This window comes from Megalops cyprinoides, chromosome 21, assembly GCF_013368585.1.
Source record: "Megalops cyprinoides isolate fMegCyp1 chromosome 21, fMegCyp1.pri, whole genome shotgun sequence".
In the NCBI taxonomy this organism is placed as follows: domain Eukaryota; kingdom Metazoa; phylum Chordata; class Actinopteri; order Elopiformes; family Megalopidae; genus Megalops; species Megalops cyprinoides.
In genome coordinates, this window is record NC_050603.1 from 5,368,876 (window position 1) to 5,391,492 (window position 22,617).

The 22,617-nt window shown below is 46.5% G+C and overlaps 1 protein-coding gene across 6 annotated transcripts in view; it reads right to left on the bottom strand.

Moving 5' to 3' along the window:
- adgrb2 (adhesion G protein-coupled receptor B2) overlaps positions 1-22,617 on the bottom strand; it is a 249,326-nt gene that overhangs the window by 139,892 nt on the left and 86,817 nt on the right. For all 6 annotated transcript variants that reach the window (XR_005004465.1, XM_036515960.1, XM_036515957.1 and 3 more), the window contains exon 3: positions 264-344. Coding sequence is in view for 5 of the 6 variants with exons in the window: in XM_036515960.1 (XP_036371853.1) it covers positions 264-344 (81 nt within the window). In the remaining variant the exon portion in view is untranslated. The remainder of the gene's footprint in view (positions 1-263; positions 345-22,617) is intronic.

Here is a 22,617-nt window from a genome sequence, read left to right on the forward strand (position 1 = left end):
AGCTGTCTGAGGCGGCATACGCTTTCCTGATGCGTGCCCTTGGCAAGGGCCGTATTTGCGTATTCATGCGCTCCCCCCACGGTCAGCCACAGCACTCCCAAAACGGTTTATCAGCTGATTAAAGCTGTTGGGGGGTGGGTGGGGGGCTTTGCAAGGACGGGAGGAGAAGGGGTAAACTGCGGTGTGGAGATCTGGGAGGTGTTCGGCGGAGGGGTGCTGAAGAGAGGGGGTTGCCCTTGGTCTTGGTCGGGTTGAAATCTCACCTGTCTGGGCCTGGAAGACCCCCGGCAGGTCCGCAGACCTGGGTCTCTGTGTCTTCACCTTCTGGTCATCCTCGTCTGGTTCTGACAATGAGAGGAGAGGAGGATATGATGATGGGTCAAAACTGAACAACACACATTGGAGACAAGCTGCTATCTGGTGCTACATATGCTAACAATGCTGCCATTCTTCCTTCAATCAGGTGACCTGATCGCATTGTGTGGCAGTGCTGGGAAATGGCTGTCACTGATGGTGGTAAAGGACCAGGTTATCATTCTACCCCTGCTCTTTAATACCGTCTGGAAGCCCTCAGATCGGATGCGCAGTCAAATTACCTGGAATAACGCTGTTGTAATATAATGCCTTGTAATGTATTGTAATGAAATGTAATGTCATTGTCGTGTATTAATCTAGGTCTCTATAATTATTCCAGCTGTCTGGCTTGGGGGTGGGTTGCGGGGGGGGGGGGGGGTTGCCACAACAGAGAGCAGATACAAGTGTAGTGCTTTATCATGAAAACCCAGACGCAGGCACTTTGGCTGGATCCGCCGGTTTGAACTGTAGGTGCCATTAATGTTTAATAAGCCTGTGGCTGAAAACACACAGAGCCTCCTTATTTCAATATGAAAGCAAAGGAAGAGAGGATTTTACTCTATGCGGGCAGAAAGCAAGAGAGGAAGAACAAAACAGAAACAGACAAACAGAATCCTCTGAGGCACAAAGAACAATTTTGTGAACATGTTCAAAATTACTACTCTTCTTACACGCTAATGGATGTACCATTCATTCTCGAGAAGCATTTCCCCCAAGAGGGAGGAAGATGATATTATTATCATTATTATTATTAGTGGTAGTCATAGTAGCAGTAGGAGTAGGAATAGTAATAGGAATAGTAATAGTATGAGCATTAGCAGTGGTTGTAGTGGAGTATTTTAAAATTTTATTTTTAAACAGGTTGAGTAGGCTAATGTAACATTCACCAGAACGTGACTCAAATCATTCCCATGTAGCAGTTTTATTTTATTTATTTATTTTTTTTTATATATTGTTAACTGAATTGCCTTGCCTCACTTCAAACCAACAAGAAATGAATGATCCCCGTGTGCCAGCCGGTTAAATGTACGTAGGGAAGGTATATGCTGAGAGAGAGAGAGAGAGAGAGAGAGAGAGAGAGAGAGAGAGAGAGATAGAGAGGATATGATTGTAAACCTGATGGCTGTTAAACTCTTGACCTCTCATTTTACAGGATAAATAGGTGCCATGTCTGTAAAGTGGGAACAGGGCCTTCAGTAGATACGATCAACAGCAGAGATTTTTGGGCTGTCTTTCTAATTGCGAATAATAGCCGGCTCCGATTTCCTCTGACTGTCCTTTCCGGGGGAAATCTGTCCCGAAGCTCAAAAGATTGTGGAGACAAATACAGAGGCAATCGCCAGTACAGTCCACCAATCAGATACGGTGCTTATATAAAATTTCCAGAAATAAGTAGACTTGTATCCCCCAACTCAACCACACCCCACCCCCCCATCTCAAAACAGAATCTACACTACTTCACCGCAGACATACTGCTCTTCGTGAACTGAAAGTCTAACCATATTGATGGAGTCACACACTGAGATTGATACCGTGTACAGGGCAGCAGTGTAGCCTAGTTGTAAGGAGCAGGACATATACATGACTGTGAAATTCTGCATTTATGACTATTGGACATTATTGGACATGGAGATCCAATGATGCTCAGCTGTTCGGCTCTTGCTATTCTGAGTTGAAGAAGCGACTTGCAGCATTTGCATTGAAAAGTCTCATTCCGAAAGTGCATGTGACACATTATATGACACGGGCACTAAGGATTATTACCCCCAGGCAGTGGCACGGGGGGGGGGGGAGGGGGGCGGATTACGGATGCAACTCGTACCCTTAAACCCCAAACAATTTAACAAGGGCTGCTTGAATGCGGAGAGCCTGCGATTACACGTCCCACACCGAATTCCCCCTTGATGAAGGAGACGAGCGGGAGGAAAGAATGGAAGAAAGAAAGAAAGAAAGAAAGAAAAAGGAAGAGAAAACATCCCGAGCTTTGCTCCGTGCGGCGAATCCGATCGAGCTCCTGAGAGCGGCCCGCGTTCGGGCTGTCAAACGGCCCTGATTACGCCGGGTCCCCGTGGGCCCGCTCTAATACGATTATGTTAGCTCAAACGCGCGCCGAGACCGTTCACGCTAATATGTGCTGTCACGGAAAAAGACAACAACGGTGTCAGGAAAGCCAACAAAGCCCCCCACCTCCCTCCACCACCTCATCCCCGCTATTGTTCATCCATTCCACTTCTCCCTCATTTAAGGCAGGGGAACTGCTCCACGCCGCACCTTTCATCTTAATTTCGGCACCGTGTCACCGTCGAGGGACGGCACGTCTCTCCCACAGGGGCTCTTATCAGAGGAAGCGAAAGAGTCCTGTTTCTTTGTTTACCCAGAATGCATTGCGCGAGAGACAAACACAACCCCAGAAGTGTCCTCTACGTGGTGGGTACGATCCGAAGAATCTCACAAAAGTGACGCCTAAATTTAAAATCAAATGACACCGGTCACATCTGTTCGCCATTCTTATACATTGTGAAATTGGTGGATGAAATGGATGAATGACAAGGGTGATGCAATAATGAACAGAAATTTACTGCTCACAAGTTTAAAGTTGTCAAATGTCAAATCTGTTCATGATACTCTTTCCACCCTCTGAAAAGCGTGAAAAGATCAGGTGACCATCAACACACACTTGACTGCACTAACAGAATGAGTGCATGATTTTGACCCCAGCCAATGGACAAAGACAAGATTATAACAATATACCTGCATTAACCAGCCTGTGTACCACAGCCACACAGGTCTCACGGGGTTAAATGTGCATTATTTGAATACTCTGTGGGCAAGGAGTGGCTCCCCCCAGAAGCACTGATTTCCGCAGTAATTGAAAGGGTGAGTTATCGGGCCTCTTTTCCCTTTCCTCCCCCTCCTGCCTTTACAGGAAATGAATTAAGGCTGTTAGGACAAATTGAAGGAATTTAATTGGTCGGGCTTGGCAGTATCTTTATTATTCACTTGGCCTAAACCAAGTCCACGCCTGGACATCCATTCCATCCATCCTGCCCAATCAATAGCGCTGCTGGGCTTTTAAGGCCGCAGGCCTGACCCGTCTTTTACTGCTAACCTGAGGCAGGGGAGGGGGAGGGGGGTGAGGAGAGGCTAAAGAGACAGCAGAGTCAATGCGTTCTGTGTGTGTGTGTGTGTGTGCATATGTGTGTTAACTCTGTGCTGTGTGAGCATGTTTATATTCTGCATGTTAAGTGCATTTGCAGCTTGGTGGTTGTGTGTGTGTGTGTGTATCTGCGTGTCTGTATGCTGTATGCGTTACCTGAGTGTCTGTGCGTATGTGTTAATTGTCTGCTGTGTGAGCATGTTTTTGATTGGCATTATAAATGTATATGCAGTGTGTGTGTATGCTACCTGAGTGTCTGTACATGTGTGCTAACTTTAAGCTGTGTGAGCATGTTTTCATCAGCATGGTAGTTACGTACGCGGTATGTCTTCGTGTGTGCATGTGTCATTGCTTCAAATACCAGTCAATTCTCTCTCTATAACGTGTGCTCACAAAAAGTAAATATGACAAACACAAACATTATATTAAATAACATAAATCACAGGGATAAATGCCAGATTTCTGCCACACAACCTGTGGGCCCTTCGCTACTTGTTTTAATGGCTAGTGGGACTTTGGTCAGTTGGCAGATTATTGCTTTACTCGAACCAATTCCACTACCATGGTGTCTGAATGTGTTCCCTCTCTCCCCAAACATGGGCGTAATGAACACCCCCAGCAGACACAAGAGCGGTCTCCAATTAGGTTTCAGTGATTGCATTCCCTGCTCGCTGTGGAGTGAACTGCCTACAGCCGACAATAAAACAAGAACACTGCCCGTGCGAACTTAAATTCTCCTCTCAAAAGGTGTGTATGCCTGTTGCCTGTACAGTGAACATGTGATCACTGTGTGTGTGAGAGATGTATGCGACAGACATGACACAAAGGATCTAATACAACATGTATGGTCTTGAGAATGATACCTTGTGTTTGGGTTTCTCTGTATGTTTGTGTGTGTGCACGTGTGTGTGTGTGTGTGTGTGTGACAGCTTGAGTATGACACCTTGGGCATGTGTGCACGTGTGAATGTGTGTGTGTGAGAGAAAGAAAGAGTATGAGTATGCACACGTTGGGGTGTGTGTGTGTGTGTGTGTGTGTGTGTGTGAGAGAGACAGCTTGTGTATGATGCCTTGTGTGTATATGCACGTGTGAATGTGTGTGCATGAGATAGAAAGAGAATATGAATGTGTGTATATCAGTGTATATACTGTATGTGTATGTGTTCTTTGAAGTGGTTATGAAGCGAGAGCTACCATTTCCCTCTCCCAGACTGCTGTCTGAGCCTCTGATCTAGATGCCCGTTGTCATTAAGAGACCTTCCTCTCTCCGGACGCCTGTAGAAGCAGGCCTGCCTTTTGTACCGGAGCCTCCGTGATGTCACTCCCCCTGGTACCCCGTCTTATCAGAAGCCGTTTTCTCTGGATGAGTGCACCTCAAGAGCGCCAATCACCGTTAGCACAAGGCTGGGAAGAGGTAGCTGAGACGCGGGGGTAAATATTATCTTAAAGACAGTACCCGAGAATGAACACGGCGTGAAATCAGCGTGCAAATGTATTATGGTAACCCCCCCCCACCCCCCCCCCCCCCCCCTTCACACTGGCAGGCGGCCGTAATGCCGACTGAATGAGGAACGGAATCTTTAAAGAGGGAACGGTGAAATAAAACCCCGTTTTGATTCCAAGAAAAAAAGGAAGCCTGAGAAAGAGGATTTGGTGGGTTGCCAGGTTTGAGCCAAATTCTGTCTTTGTTGAGGAGAGCCTGGATTTAGCTTGGAAAAGCAGCAACGAGTGGGCACTGCCCTGGATCACAGGGATTATCAAGATGGTGTTGCGAGGGATGACTTCTCACCGATTTCTCACTCGCCGTGTGATGCAAACACCCGCAGAATGCTCCAGCGAACTTGTAAGGGACAGGGGACTCCTCGGTATGCTTGGTTATATTCATGTGTGTGAGAGAGTCTGCGCACGGGTGTGTGTGTGTGTTTGTGGGCGTGTGCATGTGAGACAGAGAGAAAGAAAGTGTGTGTATGTGTATGAGAGAGGGGATATATGACAGTGCATTTGTGTGAGAAAGATGGTGCGAGAGTGTGTGAGAGAGAGACAGAGAGAGAAAGTATAAATGCGTGCATGTATATGAGAGAGTGTGTGTGCAGGGGTAAGTGCATGTGTGTATGGGGGGGGGGGGGGGGCGGTATACAACTGAGTGCATGTGTATGAGAGACCGTGTGTGTGGGGGTAAGTGCATGTGTGCAGGAGAGAGGGAGTGTATGACTGCATGTGTGTGGGAGTGGTGTTTGTGTAGGAGCACATATGCTCAAGATCTGATGTTTTGTGAATTTCAATGAAAACAGTATATATATGTCAATAGTTATAACAACTTGTTTATTTTTTTATGACATCCATTTATACAGCTGCCTATTTACTGAGGCAATTTAGGTTAAGTACCTTGTACGACATTCTATTTTAATATTTTTATCACTACATATTTATTTATTTTTACCAAATGAACCCAGTAAATTTATTTTGATCAGTTGCTTTGATTAGCTGAATCTGTGAGGAAGAGCAGAGGGTGATTTATTAATCTGACTCTTTGCGTGTACACTGTGTTACTCCCAACACCATTTTCCCTCTCACTATACTCCATGGCCCAATATTCTGGAACCACCACACAGTGCATGTCATAATGCTGAATATTTATACTGTGCTTCATACATATATGTATATTTAAATATACATATGTTGTTACAGTATTCATATCTGATGAATATTTGGCTTCATCCCATATATATCCAGCCTTTTACTGGGGAAAAGTCTACTTCTGGAAAATATCCTCTGCTTCTCAAAGTCTCTTGACGTTGAACTGGGATTCCATTCATGAAGACCTGGTTTATGACTTGGTTTATAGGAGCACACTGTGTTGTAAAAGCTGGAGCTGCTGGTGCCATAAACACAAGTCCAATGTCTGGACACTGAATGATGAGTAGGAGAATTTTATAGGAGAGTCAGCTGAGAGGCTGACTTTTTTGCTAAATATCTCAGTGCTGGTGTGGATTTCCTTCTCAGGTCTGCTTGTCCCTGAGTCGGCCCTACAGTCCGTCAGCTATTTCAGATCACAATAACACACCAACATCGGAAACTGGCAGGAGCTGAGCTCCAACAGCCTGGTTTAGTTGACTGGTTTAGTGGTTGGGAATAATAATAGTAGGAATACGCTAAGAACCCCTGACAGAACATCAGAACACATGGAGCAAAACTCCAGAATTCCACTGTACTGGAATTCTGGAGCAAGAGGGTAGTCAAAGGCTTCGTACTCTAGTGCTGGTGATTCTTTTCACCCCCCCCCCCCCCCTCCACATAATCAGGTGAGAGATAGCTAGAGGACAGGCTATTTAAGGCAATGAACAGACTAATTAGCAACATTATTGATAGCAAACGTCAGAGATAAGGTGGTAGGCGCAAGACTAAAATCCCTGTATTAACAAGTGTGTGCCAAATCTGTATTTGTGAAACCTTGTCAGTCCACAGTGTGAATATAATGGCTACATAATTAAGTTAATTAATTTGCTGGTTTTCATTGTTTGAACCTACTTCTGAAGGGGCAAGGTGAGGAAGACAGACTTAAACAGAACAAACAATCTATAAGGAGAGCCAGCGAGTAAGAGACTTACCGCACATAGAGAACATCAGCCATGTTCAAAAAACTCCTATTTTTTTTATCCACACGAGGGTGATGAATTACATATGAATGAATTATGTTGTAAAAGAATTATGTTGTAATATATAAAATGCATCCTGCCTGTAATGACACACACTAAAAAAAAATATCTTCGTAAAATGTCATGCAGACGGTAGCGTGAAATACTTCCCTTCTGTCCTTTATTTCATATCTGTCTGATTTACTTGTGCAAGCAGACAAACTGAAATACGTTTATCTCCAACACGCTGAAGCGCTCCAAAGTTCAGTCATGATAATCAGTTCCTGCACATCTCCTGACACTTTCAGCTAAGTCTCCTTCCACATGTAGGCTTACACTGAGGGCATCCGTATGGAGGCCTAAATTAAACTTATCTACCATCAGACGACAGAGAACAATCCTAATGAGACATCAGCAGACAATGTTACTCTTTGACTAATCATTTCCGACTGGAAGCTGATGTCAATAGTCACATTCAAGGGTACAAAGAACCCACGCGCTCAGAAGGTCTCCCTGAGTAAGATGAGTCTTCAGAATCGAAACGACACCGCCGAGCCTCTGTCAGAGAGGGTGAAGATCTCTGCGGCTGCACGCATCTTTTCCCCCTGTGTCCGTCACTGAACGGCTGAGGGACTACTGCCTCGTCCCAACACGCCGATTTACCCAAACCGCTTGTAAATAAATTAAGGTACAAATTAAAGTACACGGGCTGCATATGAGAGGAGATCTAATGAATGTGAGGCCTAGTGTCTCATTCCGGCTCCCTGTGCTATTCACGGACTGGCTGTCTAGGGCAGGTTATGGCCAGAGACTGCTGTTAACAAGCTGCACCTGGGAGGACAGAGCTGGGATATGATGACAGTATATTACCTGGGCCTTGCCATTTTCTGCCAGCACTGTTATCCGCACAGAGCTTTGTGTGTGTGTGTGTGTGTGTGTGTGTGTGTGTGTGAGTGGGAGAAAGAGACAGGGATCGATATCAATGGCTCCTGATGGCTTTAAGGGTACATCAAACAGACTCCAGGAGACCAGAAAGAGGACCAATTTGATGAGTTTTCTCTTTGATTTCTCCCCCCAAACCCCCCACCCTTTCTGTTCCTTGGTCTCATGTATATGTGATGCCTCTTCTGACATCCATCTTTTCAGTTCTTCTTCTCCCTCCTTTGTTACTTCCCCCTCACCCACATACCAAATTGGCAGACCGAGTCACACTGAAAGACAGCAGAGCTCAATTATGAATATTGACATTTCACACAATGCCCTCCTTCAGCTATTCATCACACATTACTGTGGGGTAACACAAGAGAGAGATGAAAGATAAATATTGTTTTTAACTACAAGCGGAGAAATAAGATTACCATCCGTAATGAAGGCACGAACCGTGCTCGGGTACAAGAAACGTAAAAAACAGCAGCAGCAACAAATAAAAAAACAAAACAAACAAAAAAAAAAACGGGGCCTCTTGTTCCTTTACAACTAAATGTTTCTGACTGGAGCAATTACCCGATTGGCTGGAACATTATAAACAGCATACAAATGGGCCTTTGGCAGCTGGGGGAACTGTCGGAGAGGGCGATTCAAACCCAGTCCACGATCGATTTTGTTAGCTGTGTTTTTAGGGCCTGCTTCTGCCTTTGATGCCCACGCCAGCCCGGTCATATGAGACTGAAAATCTGTTCATGCGTGTGTGTGTGTGTGTGTGTGTGTGTGTTTGTGTGTGTGTGTATGCGTGTGTGTGTGTGTGTGTGTGTGAGTCCAAGTGGTGAGCGTGTGAGCGCCTGTGCTGTGTGCATGCACTCGATGTGGGAGTGTGCTTCCATACGTGCATCCATGCATGTACGCTCGCATGTGAATGTGTGTGCGTGGGTTAATGACAACTGCACCCCCTCACTTCAGACATGTAGAGACAGCATCTCCTCTGGTCCGGTCCGGTCCAGTCCAGTCCAGTCCAGTCCTGCCACTGTCTCCTCCACTCCTGTGCTTGCGCATATGTGCGTGCGTGTGTGTGTGTGTGTGTGTATATAATTGAGTACTGTATCAATTTCTGTAGAAGTCACTATTCCTTGTCATCATGTTAACAGGGTAGAAACACCTTCCTCTAATTTCCCTCACATTTGTGTTTCAATGTGTATGAGGAGCTCCTATTCGAGATTTGGAAGGGGGGGAGCACCCATTCTTTGCACGTGTCTATCTATGTGCCAGTGATGTCCAACTGTCCGCCCCCTCAGGGATACAGCCAGTATCATGGACCTCATAATGCCCATGACCTGTCAATAAACAAATCATTTCACCATCAAGCGATCCTTTTACTGTACAATAAATCTGAGCAACTCATTTCCTAGCAACCAATCGTGACTATTACCAGCGTGGCATTTATTGGGCTTGCATTAGGAAATTAGGATGGAGTCCAAACTCACTTAAGGCTTACTTCCGAAAGACTCTGCGACATACTCAGACACATTTACAAGAGCGTGACACAACTACACCTAAGCAGGAAAACTGCAATGGCACAAAAGCACTTCCTTTATAATGGTACAGATTGAAATAGTTTGACTTAAAACTGCCCATGGGGGAGCTATTTTCAGGTGGGGCATGGGACACTGCTACATTTTGACCTCTCTTCTCCAACGGCCTCTCCTGCGTTTTCTCCAGCTTGTTGTCATGCGGGGATCAATTGGTCCTTGTCAGGGAAAGGTATCAGACAAAAGAGCTGTTTTTTTCCACCCATTTCCCCTGGGGCCTCATTCTCCGGGAGGGTGGACGTTATCCGGCCAGTGGGTCGGAGCCAGGGCTCATCGATCCGAGATCCAATTAACTTCCCGATCTGTCGTAGTGAAGGCGGGGAGAGTAGAGGCAGGGTGCTGTCACTCTTCGGAGATCAGGTGAGACAGGTGGGCGCATTGTAGATGACGTCGGGCAGACGGGTGACCTCCGAAACAGGTGCCCGCATAGGCACGAGGTGTGGCGACCCGCTCCTGAGACACCCGCTGCCGTGGAAATGCTGTCATGGCGACGCCGCCAGGAAGACGTGAGGGGAGGTTGGAAGGTAATCACACTTTGCCCGAGGTAATAAATCATATGGACCTGGGTGGCGGTTAATGGCAAATCTGCGGCACACCACTGCCATCAGGTGCAGCGCAGGTAAAGACAGGTGAGGAGAGCGGTCTGACATGGCGCTGATGTGCTGCTCAGAGGTGTGTACACACTCAGCAGGGAGGAGGAGCACTCCAGTGTGTGTGTGTGTGTGTGTGTGTGTGTGTATAGTGATGGGGAGGGGTGTTGGTGGTGGTGAGAGAGGCTGTGTGCATGTGTCCGTGGCTGAGCGTGACTGCATGCATTCATATAGCTTGTAAAAGCTTGCGAGGTGTGCTGAGTTATGTGTGTATCAATGTGTATTAGTGTGACTAGGAACTGGAATTAACTGCGTGTGCCCATGCAAGTGATCATGCTAGGAATGACTTTGTGAATATCTCATTCTTGGAAAAATGCATAATAGCAGACTCTTCTTTTGTTTGTGAAGGTCTTCTTTAGTTCCCTTCCGAAATATTTGCTTTCAAATCAAGGCTTTCAAATCTATGTATCCTTTCTGACTCACATGATCTACCACCAGCAGTGCCTCTCCTCTACATCCACAACCACCTCTGTAGCACGTATTACCTGTGTGTCCTACTCCATGTATCTCCTGTATGACCTGGACCTCCAGCATGAATACTGTGGCCACCATTGCCCAAGTCTCCTGTATATCCTTTGAGATGCATTATGGGTAGAAAAAAAGCCACAGAGCCAGAAAATGAGGGTACGAACCTCTTTACCACCTACGGACAGTAGTAAAAGTAAAAATGTGTGTTCTACCTTTCTGTCCAGCCATCACGGATATTTATCCCATTCTTTTGGGCCATTTTGGAGGTGAGGGCCTGAATGCATCATGATAGCTAGTGTGACAAACTGGCAAAGCAGGCAGAGTTGAGAGAAGCGGACAGGTAACCTGACAGGAGCCGCTATTAAGTTTGTCTGCACTGAAGTTATGGTAAGTGCTTGGCCGAAATCAATGACTGGTGGGCGGCACCATATGGCTCTGAAATCGCAGCCAAGACCTGAGGCGGTGACACACAGCATGACCACCTCATTTCGGGACTCCTGCGAAACGTCGGGCCCGGCTCCTCCTTATTCTGCCGAAACCCGGTCATACTGAGTGACGGGTGCACTCCCAGTACGCTCACCGGCGATTTTCAAAAACTGATATGAGTTCAAGCACTAGGGCAGCAGCGTGGCATTGTGGGTAAGGAGCAGGGCTTGTGACCGAAAGGTTGCTGGTTCAGTTCCCTGCCAAGTAACTGCTGTTGTACCCTTCAGTGAGGTACTTAACCCAAAATCACCTCAGTAAATATCCAGCTGTATAAATAGGTAAAACTGTGTAAAAACTGTAACCTATGCAAGTCCTTCTGGATAAGAGTGTCCGCTAAATGACGATAATGTTCACAAGCTTCTGTTCCTTTTTTTCCTTACACAGTCAAGGTCTCTCTGAGGCGTATAGTGGGTGTTTCACGAGACGCTGGGTTTGGACAGCCCCATTCACCAGCAATGTGATACATTCCACATCAGGTGAAAAGCCTTACACTCTGACAGAGACCATGAGCTGCAAACATAAGGGTTCAGATACATAAGGGTGACAGATACATTCTGTTAATGCAGACAGCGTGTGAAATTATAAATAAACTGCCCACTTCCAGCTGGCGGTGGTCTCTGGACAACTTGAAAAGCTGTGGTTGTTTATTTGTTTTGAACTGAATTTATCACACTCTGATAAGCATCTTCAATCTGCTGGAATATTGTTCCGTTTCATTTCCCAAAGCCATTGCCTGATTGCTAAAGCAAAGTTATGGTTTCAGTAACCGCGGTGACTGGGCCAAAGTACAGGGCTGTGACAGAGATACCGTGACCTGGCTGTAAAATATCCAATACGCAAATAACCTCAGCTGAGAAGATGCCATCCCTCTTTGAAGAACTTCAAGGGCTGCCAAGATGGCACCCGTCCCTGAAATCGTACTTCCCTCCTTCGGAAAGTTCCACCGAGTGAGAGAGAGAGAGAGAGAGAGAGAGAGAGAGAGAGAGAGAGAGAGAGAGAGAGAGAGAGAGAGAGAGAGAGAGAGAGAGAGATGTAGACAGAGTGAGCGATAGAGAGAAATACCTTCAGTGGTTCAGAGAAGTCTGAAACTGATGAGGGAAGAAAAAAAAAAAAAAAAACCTTGAGGAAGGGGGTGGAGTTTGATCAAAGACTCCGCCGATGGTTGCCCTAGATTCGCACGACGCCGTCTCCGCGGTCACGGGCTGCCACGGTAACCTGCCTGGAGTGGCGGAATCAGCAGGGCTCTACCTGACAGGTGTAAAAATAACGCTGCGGTCCTCGCACCTGCTGCGAGGCACCAATCCTCTTACCCCGCTCGCTCTGATCCCGGCTAAACCTGCCCCCCCCCCACGCGGATAATCACCATGCGTTTCCCCTGTGCCACGCCCACAGCGGAGCTGGATCAAGGCAGGAGGCAAACATTCAGCAAAAGCCAGGCGTTCGAGCTCCACCCAGGGGCAGCTTGCGTCGGCGGCGTCCGCAGTTAGCAATGCACGTCTACGCAGGAGGACGACGTCGTAATTGGTTAACCCGTTGCCTCGGTCTAAAACACCGACTGGATAATCAAAGACGGCCTCAGAACTCAATGTAATTTTCACCACCGCTGCTTGCTTTGAGCTGCTTGCAAAGCACATCGATTGTGTGCTTCTGTGCTTTAAAGAGAGCTTAATTAACAGGTAAAAAGGATGAAAAAAATCATCCCCAGCCTTGTTTACACTAAATAGTCTCCCTAAATGGTATAATATCCTATTAGGAAAATGAGTTGTATAATGTGCACTGTCGATAGTCTGTTTCCAGCTGTGGTTCTGACTCAGTAATAGTTTTACTATTACTGTGGAAACCAGCCATCGTACTACCACACACAAAGCAAGCTCACAACGGTTTCAGTTTATAGACTGTTACCTCTTCAGGATGACAGAAAAGAAGAAAAAAGTGCTATTTATGACATATAGGGGACCCATAGCAACAGCTATTCATTACCTTTGGGTAACATACTGCAACCAAAACACTACATCTTCCTGTGAGAGGAGCTACTTTGCAAATTCAGATCAGAATTCAGATCAGCGTCATGTGCTATGCTATCTGTCAGGAGACTACAGAGGACACATGGACATCTTTCTAGTCCAAGAATCACTACTTCCTAACTACCACCAGCTCCGTTCGGTCACGTGACATTCAGAGCCAATGGTTACTTCCGGTATTAACATGAGTATGGGAGTACATCCACTCGCGGTGTTGCTTTTGTGTCTTAGCAATAATACAGTTGTTGTTAAAAAAATGTACTATTGTTGTTACTATTGTTACTATTTTTCAGACAAAACACAAAAGCCTCAGCCCATACCACAACAGTCTTTGCTTTCGTATACCATTTTTTATCTGAGTACAAAAAGAGAGCAAACATCTCAGCAGCATGGATCATCAAGGGCCCCAGGATTTTTAAACCCTCAAACGATAATAGAATAGAATAGAATAATAACATTTTCATGCATGATTTCCATTCAACAGGACACTCTAATGATGTCTAGTTATAAACACAATTTACAGTCTTCTATATAAACAGAGTACAAGTAGCCACTAGTAAGGTGTGTAATATTTAAGTCATGACATGTTTGGAGAACGGTATTTGCATACTCTTAACATAAGCAATACTGTTGTTATTTCTTTTAATCGGTAAATAAAAAACTCTGCAATTTTGTACCACCCTCCATCATCGATAATTGAAACTAAATTTGTAATTAATAACTAAATGCTTAAAATAAAACGTATGCCATCTGGTGAATATAGAGAGGTATTGTCACAAATTGTTCTTATAATCAGAAAAAAAAAATCCAGTGTTTGTGTGTGTACACACTATTTTTTGTTTCTAAAACAAATCCAGCAAGCATATTATCAGGTAGCTAAACTGCATGTCATGTGTTACATTTAGACTGACATTTTTTATGCAAAAAGGATGGTTATTTTCAAATGAATACAAACCTTGCTTGATTTGTCGTATAAATTAAGAAATGTGTAAAATAAATAAATAAATAAATAAATAAATGATAAGCTTCCCCACATCAAAGGCAGGGCCTGGGCTGCAGGCATTCTCTTCAGCTCCGGAGGAGAAAAAGGCCATTCAATCTTAGGAGAGCAAAAAGCCAGTGAAATTATACCCAAACTGGCCCACCGCTGCCCATTTTCCTCTCCTAATGAAAGGCGAAGCACGGCGATGCGAGGGAGAGGCTGCCAGCGTACTCTCTCTCTCTCTCTCTCTCTCCCTCTCTCTCTCTCTCTCTCTCTCTCTCTGGCTGTAAATCGACCCTCAGGAGAGGACGCCGTACACCATGCTGCCCCCCCCCCACCCTCATCCCCCGGTTGGAGGTAAGATAACTTCGATGAGGGTCTGGGGAGAGTGGGGAGAGTGTTTGAAACATGTCTGCTTTGCGCAGCAGAGCCTCTTTACCAGTCTTCCTGAAAGGATGAGCCACGTGATTTCTCTCTCCTCTATCCTCATACCTGCTCTTTTTGTCATTAGTCCAATTTCTGCCCACCTTGTTACTTTGTTAACGTAGGACATCGTTCATTTTGCCTTATTATTATTATTTTTTCCCCCCTTGTTCATGTTGCCATTACGGAACCGCATCAGCTGCCACTGTGGTGCAGAGGGCTCAGCATGGACCATACGATGGAACAGCAGAATCAGGTAATGCAGAAATTGAACATTCCTTTCAGGTCAAAGGACTCAATCTGGGGAAACGGGTAACTTATCTGTGGAGAGCTCTGTGTGTGTGTGTGTGTGTGGTTGGTGAAGACAGGGAGGCGGTATCCGTTAGCCCGATGCTGGCCGTTTCGGATTTCCCCCCGGCTTTTCTGTCGCGCCCCCTCGCTATTGATGAGAGGCGCAGTTAAATTCATTAAAAAGAGACCCCCTTTGAAGTGGGGGCCATCGTGGCCGCGACGCCGGCGCTGTTCAGAACAAAGCCCACTGCCTCTCCCGGCAGGAGAACGCTCACATCACACGTCTCTTTAATCGCCACAAACCGAAGAGGAAGAGAGGAGAAGAGAGAGAGAGAGAGAGAGAGAGAGAGAGAGAGAGAGAGAGAGAGTGAGTGAGAGAGAGAGAGAGAGAGAAAGGGGGAGGGAGAGGGAGGGAGAGATGGGAGACAGAGCAAGAGAGAGAGAAGTTAAAAGCAACACAGGCCCCCTTTGAATTTCCATCTCCATAAAACTTGAATCATCGTTTGATATTCATCCGCGACTTCAGAAACGCATTAGCGCCCGCGCCTTGATAACAAGGCGGTATGCATCAGCCCTCCCGTTCTGAAACAGCAGATGCCCCCCCCCCCCCAATTTGCCCATTATAGATATCACATTTCTGTCCGTTTCACTTGTCTGACAGTGCAAAGTGCATGACACTCGTATGTTCTACACCTGTACAGGAGGCTCGGTGTTATTTCCTCATGACCGATCATGACTGCGCCCCCCTCCTCAGCATCGGCATCTGGACTCAGACCGTCCGGCTTTAATAATTGATGTTAAATGACTTTTCACTTTTTCGGTGTTGATTTTTCATTGTGCTGTAATCTTCAGCCCGTCCTTGCGAGCGGCGCGTCTGGGGGGTGTGAATATTACATGTGCTGAGAGGACTGGGGCGGGGGGCGGGGGGGGGGGGGGAAGCGAGAGGAGGGGGGCGAGCGGTGCAGGAGCAAGAAAGCCAGACCTCCGAAGGCCGGCCTCGCTGTCGAAGGTGAAGAGCCGAGCCGCAGCGGCTGCCCACATCCCAGCATGCACCACTGCACCCCCCCGTGCGAGGTCACTGACAATGAGAACCTGAGCGCTGAGCGCTCTCACAGAGATCAGCAGTAGGCTGTATTTAAAAACAGGCCGATTTTTCTAGGTATTATATATTTTGGCCAGATAATGAGCTCTCTGTGCTTTGTATTTAAAGTTCCTTAAATTGTTCTGATCTGTAGTCTCATTAAGAATATTCTTGAAGGTGCATGGTGTAAAATAATACATCCATAACTGGCAACACAGACTGGACTGGAACTTGCTACCAAGTGCACCCCCCTAGACAATTAAATATGGACGATGGAAGGACTTCAGGAGCCAAATATCTTGTCATATTATAGACCATCTGTGATACTACCATGTGGACAGAGATAACATTATTGTGGTGAATTTCTCCCATATTACAAAACCGTCCCTACCCACCAGACTTCCTTTAAGCTACAAAGAACAGCTCTGTGGGAGACTGAAACCCATGGAAAGTGTTTGGATGACCACATCAAGCATTTATGAATCGACATTAGTCAGAAATTGTGTGTGCTTGGTCTGGAGTCCTGGAGTTGATTTTCAAATACCTGCTGACATATGTTTCCCTTAAAAATTCATTTCAAGCTCAGGTTAGATGCAGGAGTTAAAGATAATTGCAAGGTAGAGCTCAGATCGGTTTCCACTGGAAAAAAAACCCCTCTGCGCCTCGCCCCTTAATCTGAACATAATTCAATCCTGATCCATCTCAATCGATCCCGCCTCTATCTCGCGCGTCCGGGGAAAACTCAGTGCCGTCAGCTGGCACAGATGGGAGTTTTCTAAATTCGCTTTAGCCTGGCCTCAAATCAAAATCCTGAAGGCCGAGGTAACCGACCATGCACGCGGGTCCAAAAGGTTCTGACAGCACAGCCACCGCAGGACGGTGACGGAGAGGAACATCGGACACGGGCGGCACTTCTCCGAACTGCAGGCTCATCAGCTCTGCCGTGCATTTGCAAAACATCACCAAAGCAGCGGGACGTCATTTAAATGTATCCATGGAAACGCATCGATACATCAAGGAAATAAAGCGATCTGTGGAAATGCATCAAGCCATTATGAAAATACATCTGTAGAAATACGATAACACATCATGGGAGCGTATTACCATACCATTATTTCTTTTTTGCCTTTCGTCTATAAGGATGGTAGCATGGTGTAGTGTTTAATGATCCAAGCCTGTAAATAAAAGGGTGCAGGTTCAATTTGCAGATGGTACACTGCTGTTGTGCCCTTAAGCAAGATAATTAACCTGGATTGCTTCAGTAAATATCCAGCTGTATAAGTGCATTTTCAAGAAAAAAAAAGAAGGCACTTTCAGTGTACAAAAACACCAAGCTACTCACACGTAGAAAGTATTTACTCTCCACAGGCCAGGAGAAACATTCACAAAATAGGTCTGGCATCAAAATTGCTGACATCAACATAAAGCCAAGTTACAACAAATAATCTGGCCCACATTACCTCATGAAAAATGAACCAGCACTGCTGCAAAGCAAATTTACCCAGTATCTCCTTATTTCTGTAACTTGGCCCTGCGTTTGTTCAGCTTACCATCAGAAAAGAATGAGGTTTTTCCAAGGGTTTGGATAAGTTGGAACATATGTATCCCGAATATATATGAAAAGAAAAAAAAAAATGTCAGGTGCCGTATGCAAGATGTCCTGAATAAACCCATCTGTCAAGTCAGTAAATAAGTAATACATGGGAACGGTTTAACGAGGTGTGAGTGCTTCCCACAGCCTTCCTGACGTGCGCTTTCCACCTCGCCCGGGGGTTTCACTTGTATTTTTGGATAAGCAGTTATTTAGGTTTTTTTTTTTTTTTTTTGCACGTCTTCCATCGTGGGCCTGAGACGGCCGGGCGGCACACAGAGCACCTAATGTATTTTTAAAGGCCTTTTTCGCAGCAACGAGATGCCTCAAGTGAATCGCACATATTTATAGAAATCAATAGGCTTTCCGATCCGGCTTTCCGCACGCGCTGTGTTCTGGTCCTGCAGACGGGATTGATTCTGCCGGCTGAAGAGGCGGAGGCGGCGAAATGAGACCTAATGTTCCCTGAATGTGCTCCACCTGAGGCTCCCGGTGGCTACGTGGCCGTTCAGAGCCCGCCGCAAACCCCCGGACTCTGATGCTCTGACGTCAGCCGGCCGTGCCCAAAAAAAAAAAAAAAACCCCATACGGAGCTGTGACACAGATCTGGAATGGCGAAATGAAAGGCAAACCAGCGGTGGTGGGGGCGGGGTTGGGGGGGGGTGTCACCAAGGCAAGTGATATCCTATTTAGTCGGGGGGGGGGGGGGGGGTAGTTATTTATTTATTTATTCTGTTTACGCTACAAAATTGAAATGCAACATGGCACGGGTGAGTGGTCCTGAAACCAGGGCTCGTTAATTATGCAAAAGGCAGTAATCATGTGAGAGAATGGTCCTATTTAGATACAGAGCAGAGCGACTACGCTGACGAGAGGTGGCAATCCTTCCTTCCTCTACCCCTCATACACACTCCCCCTACACACACACACACACACACACAACCACACACACACCCCACACATTCTCCCAGGGCAGTGTGAAAGGAGGCCTCAAGGCTTTAACGAAACTCTGCGTACATAAAAGTAGTACTCCTGAGCGGGCACCGGGCGGGGCCCCTTCGTTTTGGGATGTTATACATCACCGCGGCAACGCTTGGCTGAGCTGGACCACACCGCTCCTGACACCGCTGCAAATGCGCTCCTAATGGCTCTAAATGGCTGGCCTCACTGGGGGTGACGGCTGCAAGCCGGGAATTCGCCCTGATTCCATCTGTCAGACGGGCGCAGTTCCGGAGGTCGGCACGACATCCCAAATGCACGTTTACAAGAATTACACGTGGAAAAAAAAAGTACTGACTGCTAAATGAAGTTTTCTTTCAGGGTAAATTAATTCTCCACTACAAGACTTTTGGCAGTGTAGCATAGTGGTAAGGACTGGTACCAGCAGGGCTGGTAACCAAAAGGTTGCTGGTTTGACTCCTCACTGGGGTTGCTGCTGTACCCTTGGACAAGGTACTTAACCCACAATTGCCTTAGTAAATACCCAACTGTATAAATGGGTAACATGTAAAAATTGTAATGTATGTAAGTCACATTGGATAAGAGCATCTGCTAAATGAGAGCAGTGTAATGTAATGTAAAAAAAAGTAAACCACTTCCTTGTACATCTGGTTTAATACTTTTACATTTAGTTTAAACTAGGAGTTAAGCGCATAATGGTTTGTGGGAAGGTGTCTTTTTGAGCTTTCTGGCAGAGCTGAAAACTGTATCTTGAGGAGTAAAACTACAGTGGGCCGAGCAGGGCTCCTTCGCTAGTTCCCCTTGTTGTTTGACACTTTTCAAGATGGAGTGTCTTCCCACAAAGATAATATGAGAGAAACCCCCCCCTACTTTGCATCATATGCAAATATTTCACAGGCACGCAATACATCACTTTGGCTCCATGACAAATGTGCGGGGTTATACTTAGAAAGCGATGCCAAAAAAGAGAACGAGGAAACGAATTGGTGGGTTTTACGATTTGCAAGACAATTTCTTGCAAACAAAGCATTGGGATTTTAACGGCAGAATGCCACAATAAAGTCACCTCTTAATAATTACGCATCTAAGCTCATTTACAGCTCGCGGGGTTTAAGTGTCACTGTGACACACATAAACTCAGACAACAGGAGTGTAATCACTGGCCTCTTGAAGAAATCTCTCTCTGTTGATCTCTATGACAGCGCACCGAGCGAAACTCACTGTGTGTCTCTCTCTCTCTTTCTCTCTCAAATTCAAACGCGTGCGTGACAGTCTTTTTTTTTTTTACTAATGGGCCAGGATAAATACTTACTCACCGCGCGGGGATGAAGACGTCCAAATTGCCGGCTGCCAACATGTTTTAGTGAGGACTCACTCTCAGAGTCATCCCAGTGCCCTCTCCCCATTACCCTGTCTGCCCCGGTTGCCGTCGCCCCCCCCCCCGGCGTAGCGGTACGGCGGTATGGAGGCGAGAGGTGCTAATTTGCAGGAGTGGAAGGAGAGTCAGGAAGGGTCTTTAAAAAATGACAAGGCACGTGGAGGGCCTCATCGGGCCAAGCAGAAATGTAGGGACGGGTGCACCGGGGTGCGGTGCATGCCCCCTAAACGAGACCCCCGTCTCTCCTAAAGCGGACACCTGTCGCCCATTGATTTCCACGGCCCAGCGATCTTTGCTTCTACACGCTGAACGGCTTAAAGACTTCGGCGGCAGGGCAAGCGTGGGCACGGCCATGCACGTCTCTCTGGGACTCCCTGAAGCCTCTATTGACTGCCACAGAGTGGCAATTAATCTGACAAAGCTAAGTGTCTGTCACCATTATCTAGCACAGTTTGCCAGTGTAGTGGAGCGGTCCTCAGTGCGAGGGAGGCAGGAAGGGCAAGGCTTGCACTTCGTTTGTCTTTTAATCAGACGCATGCATGGATGCAATATCACACACACACGCATACACACACACACAAACACACAAACACACACATACACACACACACAAACACATACTTATACACACACACATACATATACACACACACACACACACACACAAACACATACATATACACGCATACACACACACACACACACACACACACACATACATATACACACACATACATACACATACATATACACGCATACACACACACAAACACATACATACACACACACACACACACATATACACACACACATACATATACACACACACACAAACACATACATATACACGCATACACACACACAAACACATACATACACACACACACACACACATATACACACACACACAAACACATACATAAACACGCATACACACACACACACACACACACACACACACACACGCATACACACACACACACACACACACACACACACACGCATACACACACACACACACACACACACACACACACACGCATACACACACACACACACACACACACACACACACACGCATACACACACACACACACACACCCACACACACACACACACACACCCACACACACATACATATACACGCATACACACACACACACACACACACACACACACACACACACACACACACACACACACACACACACACACACACACTTTCTTGCACAAGCACACAGAATCTGTTCGATTTCTCCAATGGCTGTGTCAGAGTAAACCCCTGGTAAGAGAGCTGACCTGTCAATCTGATAAAAAGCACTTGGAGAAAGAGACAAGATAACTCAACAAAGGCGATGCCATTACTGGTCTCCGCAGATGGCTGGAAACAACCCGCGATCTCCAATCCACCTCACCATTCAATATATCCGCACACGCATGTACGCACGCACGCACGCGCGCACACACACACACACTGTAGCAAAGGGCAAGAGGAGATATATCTGCACACGCATGTACGCACACACACACACACACACACACACACACACACACACACACACACACACACACACACACACACACACCATCACCATTCCAATGTCCAGACCAGTGAGACTTTCCCTCACTCTCACACATCTGCATAGTGACCGGAGGATCTATGGAGGATGACGATGACGGACAGGCATGATTTGCTGCTCAGAATCATGATCGGTGCCGTGTCTTTGAGTGGAGACGGGTCTGAGCAGGGCTGAGCTCCGACCCGGCTCCCGCTAGCAAGGCCCGGCTAAACGATACCCAACGGTCCTCATTACGGCACCGGCAGTTCCCGCCGCTCGGCGCCCCATGTCTCTCTGATCAGCGGATCAAGAGGGCCCGGGGCTCTGACAGCAGCCCGGACACCGCGCCCCCCGAGCAGCGCTGGGCTCCGACAGTCATTACCGTGGCAATGCGGGGCTAATGATGCTCGGACCGCTCGGGGATCCTCTCATCCCAGCACCCCCAACCCCCCCAACAAGAGTGCGAAATGCCACAATTCTGGACAAAGGGTTTCTGCTGTACACTGTCGCTAACACTGTAGTGTAACCGATATTACAATCATTATGATAAAGACTACCCATAATGCAACAGCGCTCGCCAACAGGTGTCTTCCACAGTGCCTGGGTCCTGCGATTGCAAGTCCTCCTGCTTTCCCACCCACTGAGCTGAATGCATTCCACTTCAGTGAGCCTTTAGCTGATTGCAGATGTAGATTTGATTCTGTCTTGATCTGCCAGAAGTACTGTGTGTAAGAAGTACTTCTGCTGAAGAAGCGCTCCAGAAAAAGTTCAAAGTAAAGGTTACCCCTTTCTAATGTTCCGTTAATGTCTGCCCCTTTAACAGAATCAGTTTCAGTCTCGATCGTTTAAGCATGCTTAATTGCTGCATTGTTCAAAACCTTAAAGCATCAGTTAGCTGGGAAATTCATTAATAAGCAATTCCCTTGAATGCATTTGGTAGTTCTACTTGGGGCACATAAAGAAAACCGCTTTTGTTATAGTTTTTTTTTTTTTTTTTAATCTTTACATAAGCCCTGCCTCCAAATGAACATTTTAGCTCAGGATTTGTAGGTAATTATGC